Source organism: Zingiber officinale, chromosome 9B (genome assembly GCF_018446385.1).
Source record: "Zingiber officinale cultivar Zhangliang chromosome 9B, Zo_v1.1, whole genome shotgun sequence".
NCBI lineage: Eukaryota > Viridiplantae > Streptophyta > Magnoliopsida > Zingiberales > Zingiberaceae > Zingiber > Zingiber officinale.
The window spans coordinates 26,368,525-26,382,780 of record NC_056003.1 but is presented as its reverse complement, the minus strand read 5'-3'; the positions used below and the strand labels follow the sequence as shown (position 1 = coordinate 26,382,780).

Below are 14,256 nucleotides of genomic sequence, written 5' to 3'. Positions count from 1 at the left end.
GATCAATTACCATTTGTGATTCATCTTTTGGTCCGTAAAATGTAGACCAAAGGATCCCACCTGAATACGATCAAGTAAATTCACTACCAAAAGTTGACCTATGGTCCGTTTGGCTGCAAAGAACCCTTGCCCTTCTGCTTTAACTTCGACTTGCTATCATTCTTTGTGACTTTTATGGTCGCTACTCCGACGACTACCTTGTCGCCATCTGCATCTACGTCAAGATCTTGAGCGTGAGGCCCAAATCAATGTCTTTTAATGGAATGACAAACATATTGCATCATTTTGGAGTTAAAAATCATTACATCATCTTTCCATTAAGCAACTTAACAATGTCTATCGACTATCGTTGCCGTTGGAGGGTAAAATAAAAAATTTCAAAACTTTGGGGGCATTTTGAGAATATTGGAACTTTAGAGTTCATTTTGAAAAGTAGTTAAAGTTTGGGGGATGTAATGAAATTTTCCAAATAAATAATCTATATCTGGCTACTACGACCATTCTGAATAGAGGTCTTAACGGATCCATTCGTGATGGAGCGGATCGGTTCATGACAAATTAATCATTTGAGGGTACGTGACAAGTTGATTCGTCATCTTGAGGAGTTAAAAAATTCTTAATTCAATCTAATTTAGGACGGATTACGAGTTAAATAAGTCAACCTATAGGCTCATTAAATGTTTTTTTTTAAATTTATATCTTCAATATTTTATTTTAGAAAGATTTTATTACATTTTATTTTAGAATGATTTTATTATATCCAGAAATAATTATTTTAAATTTAAACCGACATAAATATGTTTTATAAAAAATATTATTTTTATTTTAAAATTGTAACTAAAAATAGATAATAAATTGATATAAAATTTGATTTATATGTATTTTTTAACACACGGGTCAACCTAAGTCTGTCATAGGTTGATTCACGCAGGTCGTGAGCTTAGGTGGATCGAGCAATAGATTTGGATTAATAAAATTCTAATCCAATGTATTTAAATTAATTGACCGGATAGATCAATTTGATAGATCTAATCCAAATTAATTACTGTAATTCTGTAGTCATTTTATATCACACCTCCTATTTATTTTAATACATATGATTAATTTATTTAATTAAATCCTTCTTATTTATTTTTGTATATTCTCCTCTGAAGTAAGACAAGGTGATATTTTTACCTATAGTTCATGTTTAATTAGAAAATCATTTGTGATAAATTTAATTGAGATTGCATCTAACTGAACATTTTTGGGATTAGAATATATGATTATCTCAAAAATTTATTTATTTATTTATTTATATATATATTAGGATTTAGGAAATTTTCTATTAATATAGAAAAAAATTAATTGCAGAAAGAAAAAAAATCTTTTTCAATAACAAAAAAAGAAATGTTTTACAGAAAAATAAAAATAATAATATTAAAAATGCTCGACTAAATTTAAACAAAATATCAACGGGTATATTCTTATTTTAAATCAAACAAATCCTTATTTTAATGTTAAAAATGCATTAATTTTAATACCTTCATAATCAACATTAATGTTTATTAATCGATCTATTGGTTGTCTTATATTTACAATAACTTTTAAATGCATTCAAACACCCCGCTTTGGACAGATAGCTTTTATCATCTGCAATAATGCATTTGTCTTCTCATGACTTCCACTGCATTCAAGGATCTCGATATGCACATCGATCGTCGTCTTCTCAAATTCCTTCCGCACTTTATATAAGTCAAGAAATCCCAAACCTAGAAAAACAGCTTTCTGCATCAGTATCAGAAGAGAAAGTTATACTGTTCCAAAGATGAGCGAAAGCAAGCATGCATACAATACCGATCCTTTTCTCCTTCGTTCCTTGTTATTTTCTCAATTGCTTTCTTATATTTTAAATTGCCCCAGAGCCGTACCATAAACAACGAGCTCGTTCTTGTTAAGATGGGACCACGGGGAAACTTGAATCTTGAACGCAGCTGTTTATATACTGCGTGGGATGAACCATGCTACGGCAGGGTGAAGCAGATCCTCATTAGTTATTCTGCATATTCCATCAACTCTATACAAATGGTTTACGAGCTAAATGGTGAAGAGGTACTCGGTGAACGGCACGGCGGCGATGGCGATTTTTTTGAGTCTGTAAGTAGACAAGCTTCAAACCAAGCAGCACATCAAGTAGCTCTCTATGTTCATGTTCTTTCTTTCCCACACAGTACATTTAATTATCTCATGAGAATTCTGAAGTGGTTACGTTCTTTAGAAGATTTCTTTCCAAGGATTTCTTTACAACATTAATATTTTGAATTCAAACGTTGTGTTTGCAGATAAGGTTTGGTACCGGGCATTACATTACTTCCATTAGCGGACACTACGGATATGTAAACCGCGATGACCCTATGACCATCTGTTCTCTTAAGTTCTCTACTGCCTCTTACTTGCATGGGCGTGGTCCCACAACTGCTTCCTATGGCCCCTTCGGCCGTGAAACGGGTACGCTGTTTAGATTCGACACCAAAGGCATCGACTCGCTACGTGGCTTCCACGGCACCTCCAGCTCAACTCATCTCTCTTCCATTGGTGTGTACTTTGCCCTTCCGAACGTGAAACACTTGTCTCAAAGTGGCGAGCAGCCAGCTTTGCGCTCCATCGCCGGAATGACCATGGTGGCACTGCCACCCCCGTAATTTTAAGTGTCTTGAATGTTTAAATAATTGATGCATGGTTATGTTTAAGTTAAGTAAATCCTTAATTACTGGTGGCGACGTTAATGTTTCTGCTTGCTTGATCCGAGTTGATGAAGTATTCCTAAAGAAATGTATTTAGTTTTTGTTAATGTTAATTGATACGACGAATAAGGTATGGTCTCTTAATGTTGGAGTTAAAGTCGAGAAGATTAATTGATGCAGCGCTTAGAGTTAACATGGTCGTCTGGCTTGGCCTAGAAGTCTATCCGATCGGATTTCTTGTCCGATTGGATCCTGAGTCCTTTCGGTTTGATTAAATCTCAAGCTATTTTAGTTAAATTTAGAACTAAATCCTCTGGGAGACCGGGTTCTTGGGGAGGTCGAATCCTCAGAAAAACCGAGTCCTCGAGGAGGCCGAGCTCCCAGGATCTACATTCCTCAACCGACTTGACCTTGTCCGAGAACAAGGTCTGATCAGATGTTAGAGCGGACTCGATCGGTCTACCATCGGAGCATATTACCGGCCCATTATCCCAATGACCTAATATATATTTTTTAGTGTTTTCTGTAACCGTTGTCAGAGAGTCGGAGGTATATTTCCTATGTAATTCGTATAGTGAAAGCTTCTACTATGCAAAGCACAAAAATGATGGATTTATCTTCCGGAAGTTATCAGAATGACTGGTGTTTTTTTTTGGAAATACATCAAAAGGGGCCCCCCGAGGTGCCGATCAGAACCAGCAGGTGCTCCAGCAATGAAACAACTGACCCCCGTCTCAAGCCCCGGTCAAGCCTCCACGTCAACCAACTCGACAAGAAGATAATTGTGACAATGTCACTCTAGGGGGCATAGGTATGATAGCAGGCTACCCGACCAACGGAGACTTTAACCAAGTCAGAAAGTCATACACTCGTCGATTGAAAATTCATATGGTCAGGTGTAGCTAAGATATGGCACACGGATCAGAAATCAGCTTCGGTCCTAAGGAATTAGAGGAAGTGGAAGTATACCATGATGATACTTTGATCATTAAGGTTGTTACAGCCAATTATAATATACATCGAACTTTTGTTGATACAAGAAGTTCCGTTAATGTCATCTTCAAGAAGGTGTTCGAGTAACTGCAAATAAAAAAGAGTGAACTTTTAGCCCATGACGACACTCTTATACGGATTAGTTTTAGAGTGCAGATCTTATAAAAGTATTTGGATGTAAAATAATTTCCATCGGATGTATGTCCTCGAAGAAAAAAAAATCTCTCACTTTTCAATCATTTGGATAGTCAATTATAAGCTAACCTTATGAGTTACCTTTTTTCACATAATCTAGAGATGAGGTATGAGAAACTTTTGAAATAAATATAATCACATTTTTCTATTATTGGAACTAGGAATGTAAATGAACCAAATGATTCATAAATTATTCGAAGTTCAATTCGGTAAAAAACTCGTTCAAATTCGTTCGTTTAGCTTATCGAGTCGAGCTCAAGCTTGATTTCGAGCTCGAGCTCGATTTCGAGCTCGATAGTTTTATCGAGCCGAGCTCGAGCTTAAGGATATTCGGCTCGTGAGCTCACGAACATGTTTGCTTATAGGCTCGCGAGCTCGGGCTCGAGCTCGGCTCACTTAAAGGGCTTGAGCTCGGCTCATTTAAAGGGCTCGAGAACATGTTCGTTTATAGACTTGTGAACTCGGGCTTGAGAACATGTTCATTTACAAGCTTGTGAACTCGAGTTCGGCTCAATTAAAGGGCTCACAAACATATTCAATGGTGTGTTGAGTTTGGAAATTTAATGTAATAATTTGGGATATTCAATGATGTGTGGAGTTTATATGATTTTAGTTGTTAGGTTTGTTGAATATTTATTCAAATGAGTTTTCGAGCTCACTTAACAAGCTTGGAAAATGAGTTTTAAAATGAGCCCAAAAACGAGCCCTAAAATTAGCTCGAAAACGAGCTCAAGCTCTCTTAACAAGTTAGACTTGCTAACTATGATAATCGAGCTAATAACGAGCCGAGCTCGAACTGTTCACGAGCTTAGTAATTCTAAAACAAGCCGAGCTCAAGCCTTGTGATAAAAGTTTGATTCGAGCTTGAGCCGAGCTCGAGTTTGAATATAACTTAAATGAGCTCGAGCTCGAGCTTAATACTATTCGCCTCAATTCGGAACTAAAATATTTTAACGGTATACTAACTTTAGTTTAAGGAGTTACCGTATTTGTTATTTATAAAAATGGATGATAGATTTACTAAAATTTAGATTTAGTAATTAATATTACAAAAGCAATTACTTTTTCAACACCTGAATTAAATTGGTTTCATATTATTAATACTAAGACTCTTGCCGTTTGATTTAGTAAGAGTTTTTTTTTTAATGTTCACTCAATATAAATAAATGATAAGTTTGTGATGCGATGATGAAAAGGGGGCTCACTAAAGGTGGTCAAAGTAAGGAAGACTTAATGACGTGGAGGTCATGGTTAAGAATGGTCAGAGGCCCGGCCGGCTAGATCGGACTGCCGAACAAGCGAGCGAGCGGAAGATGCCAATAGTCCAGGTAAGAAGGCCGGCCGGCCATAGCCTCCAGATGGCAGGCCATGACGAGCCATTCTAGTCGATCGAGGCAATATGGCCGGTCAGATGAAAGCAACTAAGGATAGTTCGAGAAGCAAGGGAACGAGCCAGCATAGCCTATGGGCACAACCGAGCGGACATCGATCAACCCACAGTAGGACACACTAACTATCTTATTGTATCCTTTTGTAGTTTATACCACTGACAACAGAATATGTCTAGCAAACAAATCATACTTTAGAAACTTCTAGGTTGTCATGTCAGAGAGGTGTATGACTGTTTAAGGAATTGTGTCAAAGATACTTTTTGGTTTGTCTTTTCCTAGAATGCCTAGGAAAATGTGCCTACATTTTGAGATACGTGCAGGAATACTATAGTGACACTATAAAACAACTTTTTCTACATGCTTTAGCTACCGTTCTTTATTTTTTCCATATCGCCGGAGACTGACTTGAACGTCGGAGAGCCAATGTCGGGAACTCATTCCTGGCCTAGCACTGACGCTTTTATGTTGCAGGACTGAGTGGAGTTTTCACCATGTCAAACTTCTAGCCACATCCCCAGCTTTCTGTCTTCTCCACTTTCAGACAAGATCATATTTGACGTCGTCTGTAAGAACTTTACCTGCATCCAAAATGAAAAGATGGAAGACACTGGACGACTCATCGCTGTGACGCTAACACAAGAGGACCTGAAGTTATTGATATAAGCCTGAGTGGCAAATATGGTGGAGCAGCAGTTGATTATCGAGTAAATGGCCCTGCGGTCTCAAGGACAGGTCAGCAAGCCAATCCAAGAGGCTGAGTAGAAAATCTAGTTGGTCACAAGCTAAACAACAAGCCAATCGGTGCCTTCAGAGAAGTCGTCTTAGTTTAATTCAGAATCAAATCCTCTGGGAGACCGATTCCCTAAGATGGTCTACATTCCCCAGCCGACTCGACTCTGTCCGAGAATGAGATCCGATTGAACATTAGAGGGGACTCAACCAACCTATCATTGGAGTGTATTACTGGCCTATATGCCCAACGACCTAATATTTATTTTTAGCATTTTTTTTTTGTAATCGTTGTCAGGGGGGTATTCCCAGTGCAATCCATATGGTGAAAACTTCTACCTTACAAAGCATCTTCAGAAAGTTGTCAGAATGTCAGAATGACCTGTCCTTTTTTGGAAATGCATCAGAGGAAAACTAGCATTATATAAGGATTGACCTCCTAACGGTGTAGGTATGCTATCCAACGCTACTCACTCAAAGCTCACTGTTCATTGCTACTGTTTTTCGCATTCTATTTTCCCCTATCTCCTGCCAAACTTGAGCGTCGGAGTGCCAACTCTGGGGACCCCTCCCTGGTCCGGTCGCTGACATTTTCCTCTCTTTTGTTTTCTTTAACATGCAGGTTTGATCTCGACGCCAGGTCCCTCTTGCTCGGAGTCTTCACTTGATCAACTTCGACTCCACCTAGCTAGCACGCCATCTTTCCTGATTTTAGACAGGATCAAATTTGGCGGCGTCTGTGATAACTGCACCTGAATATGAAATGTGGAGATGGAAGAAGTTGGATGATTCAAAACAGTTACTTTATTGCAAGAGGACCTGGAGTTACTCATGGTCGTCTGAGCACAAAAGTTGGTGCAACAATAACAACAAGGTGTCGAACACCCTTTGCTGAATGACCAAGCATTCTCGATGATAGGATCTTACACCAAGCAGAGGACCAAGGTAGAAGGATCGATGGAGTTTCTCCTAGTCCCTCCCCTGACTTACACTACAAGAAAATTAGGATTTTACACTTAAAAGACAACATTTTTTTTAAAAAACGTGTCTTTTTTTACAACACTTTTAGTGAAAAACATTATGTATCTTTTTATTTTCTTACTAATAGACAATGCTCTTTTAAAAATCGTTGTCTATTACTAATTTGTATAGGTCAAAGACAACGCTTTTTGAAAAGCGTTGTCTATTAGCATTTTTTTTAATGTCTACAATAACGGTTTTTAAAAAAGCGTCGTCTCTTGTCATGTTCTCATCTAAATATGAAATGATATAAACCGTTGGATCAAGTTAATAGTAGAAAAATCCTAAATTTCACTCGGCATCCACTTATCTCCCGAATGCCTCTCGAGGCCGGATCTTCTGGTCCGCAATTTGCGGACCAGGGGATGGTCTCATGCCCTCTCCGTCCAACTCGTCTCCAGCGAACCTCTCCTCTGAACTCCTCTTCGCCGAACGACGTTGAGCGACATTTCCTTTCCTAGGTATAGGTGAGGCAAGAGAACATGTTTACATTCACCGTGCGAGACACCATCACCTACTCGGCCCACCTTCGGCTTCCGGCTGTAGACAAGAGGGAGGTAGTGGTGGTAGTGGTGTCGGAGGTGGTGGAGGTGGTGGAGGCGGTGGAGGTGACGATCCTTGAGATGGTGCTGCAGGAATGCGCAGACCGGTTGATCTGGAACTGGCACATGAGGGGGATCAGCGGCGCGGAGAAGAAGAGACTGAGCATCGCGCTGGAGATCCTGACGCAGCTGCTGCTCCTCTTCCTCGACGAGCCCACCACCGGGCTCTACAACGTCGTCGCCTTCTTCATGGTGCAGACGCTAAAGCACATCGCGGCGGATGGCAACAAGATCATCGTCTCATCCATCCACCAGCCCGGCAGCAAGGTCTTCTGCCTCTTATCTGGCAGAGAGGTCGTCTTCTTTGGAGATGCCAAGTTGGCCACCCAGGTAACACTTTTAACAAATATCATCGTTCAAGGAGAGGGGATGATCGCAATGATTGAATTGTTGATCTATAACTTTGAGGAAACATCTAAACTCTGATTTGGTCTTGTGGTTTTTCACAGATGTTCAAATCTTTTTTGACATTTTCCCCTCAATCTTGCTCTTGCCTTCGTTTGGAAATTAAGCGCAAAAGATGATTAGAGCCCTGAATGGTCAAATATGTTGTGTGCGACTTCTAAAAGATAGCTGGTAGTTGCTCATTTTTTAAAGTGAAATTATCTTATGTAGGCTGTGATTGTTGAAGATAGGATAACAAGCGCTTCTAATCAAGGTAGAATTGTTACTTGTCTAATATGTGATACGGAAGAACACACTCTGATTATTTATATGTTTGTTACTTGGAAACTTTGGAACATTTCCATTGTCGGCTGGAGGTTATCAGGATCTTGGGAGTCTTACAAGTAATCTTGAATGCTAAATTTTAAGTTAAAGTCAGATTTATATTTTTATTATGTATTATATTCATTCTTTCACATTATAGAGTTGGTTCTATTTTCATGCATTTTCTAGCTCGTGATTGTTGGTTAATTTATCTTGTAGCGTTATGGTCAGCTGTGCTTATGTTTCAAAAGCTATAACCTTGATACCTAGACTGACACTTTTAAGTATATGGGAATCAAATAATTTGTGTGCTTGTTTAGATACTATATAGAGAAAAAGGATACTCCATCTTGTTAGGCTCATAATACATATTCTAATAGTTTCCACTGATTAGCAAAAATAATTTAAAATGTGAATGTCAATTAAATTTTGTTTCTAAATATGCTAAAGCCGATGTCGAAACCATTCTTGACTATATGTAGGCAATGTCATGGAAAAGCTTGGGTACTTTGTTGGCAAACACAGTTATATCTTAACTATGATTCCTTTTGCATATCATTATTCTTTATTTCTCACATATAGACTATTAATTTCTTGATAATGTAGTTGTTGATGAACAAACCACAACAAGCTGGCAAGGAGTATTTAGCATTTCATCGTATAGGTCATACTTCAATATTGATGCTGTGGTAGTTGTTGATGAACAAACAACAAAAAGTTGTCAAGTAGTATTTAGCATTTCATCGTATAGGTCATACTTCAATATTGATGTTGTGGTAGACAGAATCATCACTTCAGTCTACCCTATGAATGATTTCTACAAGAAGATTGATTCTAATCTCGATTTGTAAGTTTTTTCAAGTGCTACCATCTCATATATGACTTGTTTTGCTAATTATTTCTAGAGCTTTGTTATAATTCCTTTTTAACACTACATCCACACTTAGTTACTGTTCTAAATAAAAAAAACTACATAATTATCTTATGGTGTCCTTTTCTTCATTACAGAGACAGAATCAACTTCAGATCCATTGTCAACATTAGCTACTACACAGATTAAAGTAATTCTCATTGATGAATACAGGAGCTTAGGGTATGCCAAGCATACCCAAAGGCAGATTAAAGAGATATGCAAGATAGTAAGCTCCTTATTTGACACTCCAAATTCACCTCTTGACAATTTAAATTGATATGTTATTTACCTTTGAAGATTGATATGTTGTGGACAATATTGATATGTTATGATGTTTTTATATCACTTTGATATCAGTTTATCACGTTACTATCAGTTAATATCACTTTGTTGTCAGTTATTGATATGCTGTGAGTTTTTTTTATCATGTTGCTGCTAGTTTTTATCACTTTGCAGTCAGTTCACTTTTTCTGTGATTTTTTTTCATGTTGCTGTGAGTTTTGTTTATCATGTTTCTTATATATTAGTTAGTATTTAGAAAGCTTATCTATCATGTTGTTGTGATCAATAGAAGGTGTGGACTCTATGGAAGCCTCTAGAATGCTTGCGAAAAAATGTTAGGGTAATGAAAAAATTGCAACTCCTACCTCTAGCTTCTATTAAAACTAGTTTATCTATATTGAAGTTTGAAATAACTAGAAACTAAGTGATTAACAAATTTGAAGGAGAGAATTTGATGAAAAAAAGTACAACAGATTGTAAACAAAATAACAATACATAAAAGCAACAATTTTACTAAAATGATAACCTTTTTTTAGTAATAATGCTTTTGAATGTGTATGACAGGATTATTATATACCACAAAAGAGGGAAGGTAAGTTGAAAATTGAAGAGACCAAAGAGGATATACTTACCAAAGCACTTGAGACTGAAGTAAGCATATCGTTGGCTTTGAGGCCGACTAGCTATTTTGTGCTCTTTTGTTTTAAATTTGAATACCACTATCTACTTTGAAACAAAACTATTTAGTCTTTGATATCAAGGATCATCCTCTGGAGATGCACTTACTCGGGATTCGTGGAAAGGGAAGGCTCAGTCCCCTGTGGCTCTCCCGAACTATTAAGTATGTTGTTCTCCCTGGAAATATTGGAAGACAAGCTGCCAAGCTATTTTTTATCCTTAATGCTGGGGGAGTACGGATGAGCGACCTATCCGGAGGACCATCTACTCAAGTTTGAGAATGCAGCTATTCTTCACCAATACACAAATGACGTCAAGTGCCGAGTATTCTTGAAATCCTCTCGAGCTCGGCACAGAGATGGTTCAACCGACTTTTGGTTGACTATATTTGCTACTTCAAGGATTTTCTGCAAGATGCTCCTCCACCACTTCGCCAGCAGCCACCGATAACACAAGACCACGCTAAGTTTATTTTCCCTCAAGCAATGGCCCAATAAGGCTCTCAGGGCGTACATCAAACAGTATAACTAGGTGGTTATGGGCGTCTCTATGGGTACTCCAAAGATTCTGGTGAGTGCTTTTTTCCAAGGGCTCATCGATGGAAACTTCTTTCGGTCCTTGATCAAGAAGCACCTTAGGGATTTTGACCATCTACTAGGAAGGGCGACCAAGTACATCATTGTGGAGAAGGCTCAGTCCGCTGGGAAGAAGGAGGTAGCCCCGCTTGCTCTTGTCTCTGTCTTAGAGCACCGAGCTCCTCTCCCTCCTCTGCCACATAAAGGATCCTGATCGGATCATCCACCACATCCTTACGAGAAGAGGTCAAATGCAGTCCAACATGTGGAAGCTGCTCCGATTTAGTATCCCAAGCCCCACCAATCGGCCCAGCCTTTCTGCACTTACCATCGGATGGGAACCCATAGCATTCAAGAGTGTAACAGGTACAATCAGGGGGTGCGCTGAGCGACCAACCAAGAGTTCCGACGTCGATCACCATCTCTAAATAATTAGTATTATCAACGACCGAACAGACCATCTAGAAGGGGCCCCCAGGCGTCGATCAGAATCAACAGGAGCTCCAGCAACGAAACAACTGATCCCCGTCTCAAGCCTCGGTCAAGCCTCCACGTCAACCAACTCGACAAGAAGAGAGCCGCGGTAGTGTCGCACGGGGGGACATATGTATGATAGCAGGCTACCTGACTGACAGAGACTCTAACCGAGCCAGAAAATCACACACTCGTCGATTGGAAATTCATATGGTTGGGTGTAACTGAGAGCAGGCGCACGAGTAAGAAATCAGCTTTGGTCCTAAGGAATATATTAGAGGGGATGGAAGTACACCATGATGATACTTTGATTATTAAGGTTGTTATAGTCAATTATAATATATATTGAACTTTTGTTGATACAAGAAATTTCGTTAATGTCATCTTCAAGAAGACGTTCGAGCAGCTGCAAATAAAGAAGAGTGAACTTCAGCCCATGACGATGCCCTTATACGGATTAGTTTTAGAATGCAGAAGTTTCCAACAGACGCATGTCCTCGTAGAAAAAAAAAAAATTCTTCCACCCCTTAATCATTTGGACAGTCGGCTGTAAGTTAATTTTATGATTTATCTCCTTTCACATAATCTAAAGACTTGTGTATGAAAAATTTATGGATAAATGTAATAATCTTTTTCTACCATTGGAACCAAAATATTTTAATATTTAAGGAGTTACCGTTTTTGTTATTTATAAAAGTACACGATAGATTTACTAAAATTTAGATTTAGTAATTAATATTACAAAAGCAATTACGTTATCAACACCTAAATTAAATCTGTTTCATATTATTAATACTATATAAGACTTGCTATTTGATTTAGTAAGAGTTTTTTTTTAATGTTCACTCAATATAAATGATAAGTCTGACTACCTCATTAAATTAAATAAATAAAATTGCTCGTTAATATGAATGTTTCATGAATAATATCCATAAATAATATTTGTAAATTATATTTATCAATATAAAATTTCTATTAAATTCATAGATAAATAAAAAAATCTTAAAATAAACAAATAAGTTTATAATATTAAGCTCATTAATCCATCAAACAAATTTAAAAATATAAAAATTTCAAACTACCAATTCAGGATTAAATTAAATGTTGGATGTAATTTTTGTTGGTGGGCTAACAAGTAATTTGTTAACATATGGATTTATGCCATTAAAGTGGTTTTGAGTTAATGGATGTGATTTAAATGTGTAGAACCCTTCGTACCACTCCATTATTCTTGATAGGCTGATAACGAAATGAGACCACCATATATAAAGGGTTTGGTCTTCGTTATATTAGGACAATCTCATTATCCTCTTTACTCTCCATTGGTTAAGAGATTTCAAAACCTCACCCTTATTCAGCCTCCTACTTCTTCTTCCGCAAGATTTCAGCATTAAGAGTACAACAATAACAATTTTGCTACATTCAGATATTTCGTAAATTTCAATTTCTGTATTTATTTTCTAGCATGGTTCTCGATGAAACTAGATCCTTGTTTTGTATTTCCTATATTCATGTATGCTTCTAGAATTCATGTGGCTTAGGATTTACAAAATCTATCAATGAATTAAAAGCTTACTAATATCTAAATGAATCAAGTTCAATCCAAAATTAAACCAAGTTTATGCTTGTAAAAAAGAAACTAAGTCAAGTTTAAATAACCCTTTATTTAAGGTTTAATTTGATTTGATTTATTATCAAATAAGTTCAAACACCATAAAACTAGACTATGTTCTTGTTTGCCTCCTAGTCCCTATTTAATTCCATATAAAGGAGTGGAAAAAAAGAAAAAAAAATGGCCATAATCAAAGTTCCCCAACCTTGATTGCAGTAGGTATAATATGTTTTCCAAGATCAAAACATGGAAGAGTCTAAAGTATTCCTTAAAACAAATTCAAACAAGTGTAGCTAATTAAACCTTCCCAAGATCAGGGACAGTGAAGAACTCATCATCTTCATCGGACACTAGTTCCATCCTGGGCCTTTTGAGCGCAATGCTGCTGCTGCCTTTGCTCTTCCTGCAGTACCCTGCAAAATTTGCACCGGAGTTTGGGAGCTCAGGGACTTGAGCGGCTGCGTGGCGGCCGCCGCCGCCTGAGATTTGAGCATGCAGAAAACCAAAATCGGCAAAAGGATCCAGCTCCCCAAATCCAACCAGAGATTCCTTCTGCGTTCAGAAATAAGCTTAATTTTGAGCAAATCGTTCTCGATCGCGGGAGGAAGGAAAATCACGCTGACCTTGTCGCCGGACTCGTAGTCCGAGAGCTGAAGGAGTTCGTGAACGCCCCACGGCGAGGAGTGCAGAAACGAAGGGGCTTCCCTGACGGCTACGGCGGGCCGAGGGCTCGGCGGCTCAGGGGGGCTCGTGATCTTCCGGAGGTCGTCTTTGCTCTCCGAGCTGCTCGAGGCCACGCGGATTCCGGTGGCCAGGTACCGCCGGTGGTCGCCGGAGAGAGTTCCGGCGACGTGGATCGGCTCGTCGCAGTCGCGGCAGAAGAGCGCCCTGTCTTCCACGCAGAAAATGAACGCCGCCTTCTCCTGCACCAAATCAAAAATCACGACGAGAGAAAAGGAAAAGGAATCGAACAATCGACGACCAATCGAATCCGAGCTTCGGAGTGCACTTGGCAGATGTCGCAGCGAGGGAGCCGAGCGGCGAGGCAGTCCAGCAGGAGCCTCTGGTGCTTGCTGGCCAGTTTGTTGGCCGCATGGACCTCCACGTCGCAGCGGCCGCAAAGCGCCGCCTCGTCGGCGCAGCATATCACCGTCGCCGGCGCCTTCTCGCACACGTCGCACTGGATCTTCATCGCCGCCGGCGCCTTCCGCCTCCAAATTCCTCGGAGCAGAACAAGAAAGCAGCAAGGAAGGAAGGAGAAAAAGAGAGATGTAGAAATTAAAACGAGTGATCCAATTGGCTGCAACGCTGATCCGGCGCTAGTGGTCGTGGAAGCTTCAGCCATTTGTGGCTCTACTTCA

At 39.0% G+C, this 14,256-nt stretch overlaps 2 protein-coding genes across 9 annotated transcripts; one reads left to right on the top strand and one right to left on the bottom strand.

Annotated features, from left to right (window-relative positions):
• Positions 1 to 7,376: 7,376 nt before the first annotated feature.
• LOC122022532 (ABC transporter G family member 12-like) lies at positions 7,377 to 11,274 on the top strand. Of its 8 annotated transcripts, XR_006123001.1 has the most exons (5): positions 7,377 to 7,983; positions 8,968 to 9,208; positions 9,370 to 9,500; positions 9,846 to 9,896; positions 10,121 to 11,274. XR_006123001.1 is itself a non-coding variant. In XM_042580557.1 (4 exons), the coding sequence occupies exons 1-4, from the start codon at positions 7,689 to 7,691 to the stop codon at positions 10,286 to 10,288; spliced, it is 639 nt and encodes a 212-aa protein (XP_042436491.1). In that variant the 5' UTR covers positions 7,377 to 7,688; the 3' UTR covers positions 10,289 to 11,272. The 8 variants fall into 8 exon arrangements, 4 of the variants coding, with proteins under 4 accessions (XP_042436491.1, XP_042436490.1, XP_042436489.1 ...); XR_006123004.1 differs by lacking the exon at positions 8,968 to 9,208 and having other exon boundaries at positions 7,377 to 8,229; positions 9,376 to 9,500; XR_006123003.1 differs by lacking the exons at positions 8,968 to 9,208; positions 9,370 to 9,500 and adding an exon at positions 8,103 to 8,229 and having other exon boundaries at positions 10,121 to 11,264.
• Positions 11,275 to 13,082: 1,808 nt separating this feature from the next.
• On the bottom strand, positions 13,083 to 14,256 carry LOC122024292 (B-box zinc finger protein 24-like). Its single transcript, XM_042582886.1, has 3 exons — positions 13,905 to 14,256; positions 13,519 to 13,818; positions 13,083 to 13,447 (listed from the first exon to the last, which is right to left on the bottom strand). The coding sequence occupies exons 1-3, from the start codon at positions 14,238 to 14,240 to the stop codon at positions 13,193 to 13,195; spliced, it is 891 nt and encodes a 296-aa protein (XP_042438820.1). The 5' UTR covers positions 14,241 to 14,256; the 3' UTR covers positions 13,083 to 13,192.

Excerpts from the sequence above, each read along its gene's own strand:
- LOC122022532 (XM_042580555.1), top strand. The coding sequence starts at position 7,534 with ATGTTTACATTCACCGTGCGAGACACCATCACCTACTCGGCCCACCTT. Across the intron at positions 7,984-9,845 it reads ATGCCAAGTTGGCCACCCAG|AAGGTGTGGACTCTATGGAA; the intron begins GTAACACTTTTA and ends TGTGATCAATAG. Across the intron at positions 9,897-10,120 it reads GCTTGCGAAAAAATGTTAGG|GATTATTATATACCACAAAA; the intron begins GTAATGAAAAAA and ends TGTGTATGACAG.
- LOC122024292 (XM_042582886.1), bottom strand. The coding sequence starts at position 14,240 with ATGGCTGAAGCTTCCACGACCACTAGCGCCGGATCAGCGTTGCAGCCA. Across the intron at positions 13,819-13,904 it reads CTCGCTGCGACATCTGCCAA|GAGAAGGCGGCGTTCATTTT; the intron begins GTGCACTCCGAA and ends GATTTGGTGCAG. Across the intron at positions 13,448-13,518 it reads ACTACGAGTCCGGCGACAAG|AAGGAATCTCTGGTTGGATT; the intron begins GTCAGCGTGATT and ends TTCTGAACGCAG.